Raw genomic sequence first — 6,031 nt, forward strand, 5'->3', positions numbered from 1 at the left:
CCCGCCCTGGCAGAGGGTCAGGCTAGAAGATCTACTAGGTCCCTTCCGACCCTAAATCTATGAAACTATGAAACTATGTTGGGGAAGCCTCCGGTTTTGTACAGCATTTATATGCAAAACTTTACAGAATTGAATGTTTGTGTTTCCAGATTCAAGGGATGCCATTTGGGAATTATTTACCTGTCAGTGATGGGCCCATCAATAACAGCACTGGAATCCCTTTCTTTTATGTGACTCCAAAGGACAACTCTGTGGCAGACCTCATGAAGAATCCAGTGGCTTCACTGACCCTGCCAGAGGCAGAAGGAGATTTCTGCAGGTACTAGCAACCTGGCTATCTAAGACAGTATTCAGTAAAAACAAATGAATGTCTGATAGCGTTTATCTTTCTGTCTTGTGGAGCTTTGTAATACCTTTAATTAGAATGAAGACATATACTCAGAGGCATAGTCTAAGCATAGAAACAGGGCCCAGGAATTCTTGGATTCCTATCATAATTTTGTCATTAACTGCTTTTCTTGACAATTCATTTAAGCCAAAACTTTCAGAATTGTCCTTGAATATTGGTTACTTCCATGTTTATGTCCCTACCTTTAGTACTGTATGTCGAGTCCAAAGCATGTGGAAGTTAAGGGACCCTTAGACACTGGTTCTTGCAACTGGTGAAGGTGCAAGATCTGAAAGAGAAACAATTCTAGATTCATGTTACTCATGTGGATACCCACTTCTTGAGCTGGATTACTTTGGCTTTCCAGCTTTAGTATGAGATTTGAAAGGTAAACTGAAACGTTGAGTATATCCCATCATCTCCACCTAAGCAGAAGGAACAAGAAAGACAGGCAGGATCAGTATGCAATTCCACTGACTTCAGTGGCTTATCTCCTTTTGGAGGGTACAAATTGACCCAGTTTTATGAAAAATGTTTTAGGGCGCATCTACACAAGACACTTTACTTGAGATTAGAGCTTACTGCACAGTCATTTGCTCTAATCATGAGTAAATTTGCTACCTGCAAATGCAAGTAGCAAATTTACTTGAGATTATTTACTGTACAGTAGCGCACATGTAGACACCTGACCGGGAGCAAATGTGCTCCCGGTCAGCAGGGGGCAGTAGATTGCTCCTTCCCTCTGGGAGCTGGGAGCTGCTAGGGCAGGCTCCACCACCGGAGCCCAGATGGGGACAATGTCCCCCTGCCCTGGTAGCAAATAGCTCCCAGCCACCACTCTGTGATCACGGGGCCAGGGCTGGGAGATTTGCCCAGTGCCAGCCCCACAACCATGGAGCTGGTGCTGGGAGATAAGGGTCTCCCAGCCCTTGCCCCATGATCACAGGGCTTGAGCTGGGAGCTCCCTGACGTCAGGGCAGGAAGACATTGTCCCTGCCCAGGCTCTGGTGACAGAACCCACCCTGGCAACAGGCAGCTCTTGGGGGCAGGGAGCAATGTTCAAGCCCCCACCAAGAGAGAGATGTCTCCTGGCCCCTGGGCTAGCACCCAGGAAGAGCCTAGAGTTTCCCTTGGCGGCTGCAGGGGTCTGGCATACGGCCGCAGGGAACAGGAGCAGTCTACATCTAGGAGCAGCAAATTTGCTCCCACATCTCTGCATGCATAATCATGTGCCTGGGAGAGTTTAGTCTAGGTACTTTACTGTAGAATAAGTTGCTCCTGGATTATTTGCACATTTAGGTGTGCCCTTAGTGCCTTATATATATAACAAAAAGCATCTCAAATATACTCAAAAAGCAGAATTTCACCTTGATCACCTAAGCCAGGTTAAAATTGAGAAAGTGTAGTGGCTCATCCTCAGAATATAGGAGAAAGGAGAATTTTAAATTTGTGGTGAGGACAGTTCCTTCCATAAAAATGTTTAATTTCTTTTAAATTAATCCTTTTAAACTGTACATGAATGAATCAAACCTTTTATTAAGAAATAGAAATAATAGAGAATTAGGGCTGGAAGGGACGTCCAGACGTCATCCAGTCCAGCCCCGTGCCTGAGGCAGCATCGCCCCTATACCGACCATCCTATATAATCCATAATCTAAACTCTTCATAAAACTGCCATCCACCCTGACACAATGCAATGCTTTCTCTCATTCTCAGAGCTTTCTCATTCAGTTATCTAATTGAATGTGTTGGTTTCAAAACCAAATGAGTGAAAAGTGAGGCTCCTCTGTTCAGGAACCTAAAAAGTAGCCTATTTTTTTTAGACATTCAGTAGTTCTCTTTGATGGCAACATGAATTGCTAAAGATAGGACTCCTAAAAATAAGGCCACTGAAGCAGATGCTTAAATATTTACAATCCTAGCCTTCCATCTCCACTTTCAAGTCTTTTTCTTTTGCATTTAAATAACTATCCACTTTAATCACCTTTTTTGGGAAATATCGGTTTACAGACACTGCTAAAAATGCTATTTATTGCAGGTTGAGACTTGAAATTGATGTATTTGAAAATCTTTGAAAAAATGTCTTTACTGTATTCTAATGCAGTAACCATTGATTACCAAAACTATGACCTAGAGCAGGGGATGGCAGCCGACAGAGCCATTTGCTCAAACTTTAGGATGTGGGGCTTTGGAGCATGGGAATTCAGCAGGGAGAGCTCTCCCAATGATGTTAGGGAGAGAAGCAGCAGCCACATCCTAGTGCCCTTTGGCCTGTGACTGAAGCTGGGTCATTCTGGCCCTCAACTTGAAAAGGCTGCTGACCACTGGTCTAGGGCCTACTATTACATGTGACCAAGCCCAGTATGGTCTGCAGACAGTGGACACATCTACACATCCATTAATGCACAGTAGTACCACACATTTAGTTTAGTACTTGCTTAATAAAGTACTAACTAAATGCACTCTAACTACAGTTACTGAGCAATAGTGCCACAGCACAGTTTTTTAGTGATGCTTACTGTGCAGTAGCCTAATACTACTGCACAGTAGCATATTAGCACAATTATTGCCTGGCATGGTACTGCACAGTGCTATTAGGCTACTGTGCATTAAGCATCTCGCATAGAAACGTCCAGTAGAAACTAAAGCCATAGGCAGGAATCCCTGGTTGCAGTACTGCTAGGCTGACAAAGTTGCAAGTACATTATCTGCTGAAATTTCAGTTGCATTCAATCTGAAGATTAATAGTTTAATAAGTATAAGAATCCTTACATTTGTTAGTTTATTGCATTCAGTGTATTTTACATTACTTCTAAAATTTCCATTTGCAGCAATGTTTAGTACATTTCAGTAAATTTCAACTGCATCAGGGAAAATGAAAGGTTTAGGCTGCTGATGAGTTGTAGTTTGACATTTTGGTATCTAGGAAACCTTGAAATGTACTTGATTTTTTGATGTTGTCGTTTTTGTGTATGGCTCCATGGCCTTAAAACAACCAGCATAACCCACAAGGTTAGTGTTGTGACGTTAGAGCATACATTTCTCAGTGCAAGGGTTGAAGAGGGTGGATTGTTTTATGTACAGGGCACTTCTTTCCCTGCTTTTGTAGAAAGAAATCCTTTGTAAGTTCCATTTTTAATGTTAGAACATCTCTGTTAAATGTATCATTTGCATTAGGATTAACCCAAAATTATACAAAACAACTAAAACAGTAGCAGTTATGTAAGAAAGAGTTATTCCAGTAACTAATTTGGTCCTATAACTTTTTTCATGTAGGCTTTGATTGGACTAGATACCTATTCTGGCACCATTACAAAAATTAAAACACACTTGAAAGCTGATTGATGCCTGTGATTAATGTAAAGGAATAGTTGGCACTCCACTGAGGAATGTTTTTGAGGTATTTCACACAAAAGGAATCTCTGGATTTAGAAAGAAAACAGAGCTGGCATTTCAATAGTCCTTTCATACTCAAGTATCAAGTGACCTCTGTACTCACATATAAGTGTGATGTTTCATTTGTTTAGTAGTAGACTGAATTAATTTTGTTTCTGACAGTAAAATTAAAATGCTAGTACTAAACATTTTCACTCCTTTCAGAACTAAGGAATATAGGGTATGTTTTGATTTGATATACTTATATCTAATCATCTGGAAAGAAAATGTGAAAAAGCTAACTTAAACCAAATTAAAGTGTTGCAGAGATGATCTAGGTTCCTTGTCTTTGATCTTGAGATTTCCATTTTCCAAAGGGATACAAGCTCCTTTTGGGACACTCTCTGAGGCCAGTCAAAATATAACATGAACAGGTAGCCACCAGAAGGTTAGGTATTAAGTTGAGAGTATATAAACAACAAAATCAAGATTAAATGCCAAAAAAGCAATGCTAAGAATAACTTAATAAATAACAGCCCATTACCTAAAAAACCTACATGGTCAGATCCTGTTCTTACAGAATGAGAGCAGGAATGGGCCCAAGGTTAAGGAGAAAATACTACTGTTAAAACTGTGGGTATGAGCAGGTGTTAATGTCTCAAAAATTTCCACTGCTAGAAATGCTTCCAGGAGAGGGAGCAATACAGGCATACAGCCTGCAGCTATCCCCTCTCTCCTGCCTTCCTTTGATAACTGATCCCAGTCTGGAAAGGTTTGGGAAGCAGTGGCTGCTCCACTCCTCACATTCCTGGGGGGAATGGACTACCTGTGCTTTCCAACTTGGGGACACTCAGATTTGGGGAATAGGAAAGGAGTCTTTCTTGGCTGTTTCACTCCCCTCCAATAAACCAGACTGGAGTTGAGCTGCCACTGCCCCCCAAACCTTCCCCAGACCAGGGACACTTTGGTCTGGAGAAGGCATGGGAGGCACTGCCCCACTGCTCCCTGCCTGTTCTTTATACCAGAATGTCCCAACCTAGGGAACAGGTGGGAGGGCATTGCCCTGTGGCACCACTCCTCCCCAGGTCTGCTGCGGGGCTACAGGTGCCAGCTTTGAACTTGCCACAGAGGAATCTGATTGGCTGCCCCCTGCACAGTGCTTTGAGCCACTCACTCATAGCCATGCACCAGACCTGGAAGGGAATGGAGAAGCAGGGCCCCATTCCCAAGAATTGGGGACCCCAGTCCAGGGAACAAGCAGGGAACAGCAGGGCAATGCCCCACTATACCTTCTCCAGACCAGGGGGTCCCCATGGGAGCACTCAAACTATGGAAAAATGCCCATTACCCAGGCTGGAGTCCCTGCAGCATGGGGAATGCACAGGGGAAACTACTGTTCGACTCCACTGGATTGCAGAGCAGTTGAACAAAAGCATACAGGTGTTCATTCTTGCAAGAGAAATTTTGTCAAGGAAAATGTTCCAGATGTCAAGCGGGAAGCTCCTTCTCGCAAAAGGGGCCATGTCTCCTCCAGGAAAAATTGAATAAACATTTATATGCTCCTAATTTCTAGTGGGAAACTGGTGATTCTCCCAGTAGAAACATAATGCCCATATGTGGCCCATGACACATGAGCAGCTGAGAGGATCTTTTACCTAGTCAAATAATCAGCCTTCTTCCAGTATCATTACTAGGGGTCGGCGAGTGGGGTGCCAGCCTTGGTACCAATTTAGGAGGGGTGCCAGAATCATCCCCCACCCCCATGGAGGAGTCTGTATCCCAGCAGCAAAAGCAGCCCCACAGAGTCGCTCTGGCAGCATCAGCCAGATGCACAGACACCACGCAGCTGCTTTAAGAGCAACAGTTGGGATGGGCAGATTGTGCTGCAGTGCCAGCACCAACAGAAGTTGGGGACTTTTTTTTGAGTCACTGACATAGGTAAGACTCCTGTGTACTACCAAACCTTGATCCACAAGCACCTATACATGCAAGTAATTTTAATCAGGTAATTTATCCCACAAAAGTCAAGTTAAGGCCATAGATTCATAGATTCATAAATTAAGGGTCGGAAGGGACCTAGTAGATCTTCTAGCCCGACACCCCGCCAGGGCGGAAGAACAACAAAAAACCCCAAAAGAGAAACGGGACTCAAATGAGTCCAGCCAGGTAGGCATCCAGCCTCTTCTTAAAGACCCCCAGGGTAGGGGCCAGCACCACTTCCCTTGGAAGTTGGTTCCAGCTCCTAGCCGCCCTAACTGTGAAGTAGTT

General features: G+C 43.6%; 1 protein-coding gene across 1 annotated transcript in view; it reads left to right on the forward strand.

The window, feature by feature from the left end:
• The window catches only part of CREG2 (cellular repressor of E1A stimulated genes 2), a 23,710-nt gene that overhangs the window by 4,342 nt on the left and 13,337 nt on the right, over positions 1 to 6,031 (forward strand). The window contains exon 2 of the mRNA XM_019525372.1: positions 150 to 319. Within this exon, the coding sequence (XP_019380917.1) occupies positions 150 to 319 (170 nt within the window). The remainder of the gene's footprint in view (positions 1 to 149; positions 320 to 6,031) is intronic.

The sequence above is a fragment of the Gavialis gangeticus genome, unplaced genomic scaffold, assembly GCF_001723915.1.
Source record: "Gavialis gangeticus isolate Ggan-Ray unplaced genomic scaffold, GavGan_comp1, whole genome shotgun sequence".
Classification (NCBI taxonomy): Eukaryota; Metazoa; Chordata; order Crocodylia; family Gavialidae; genus Gavialis; species Gavialis gangeticus.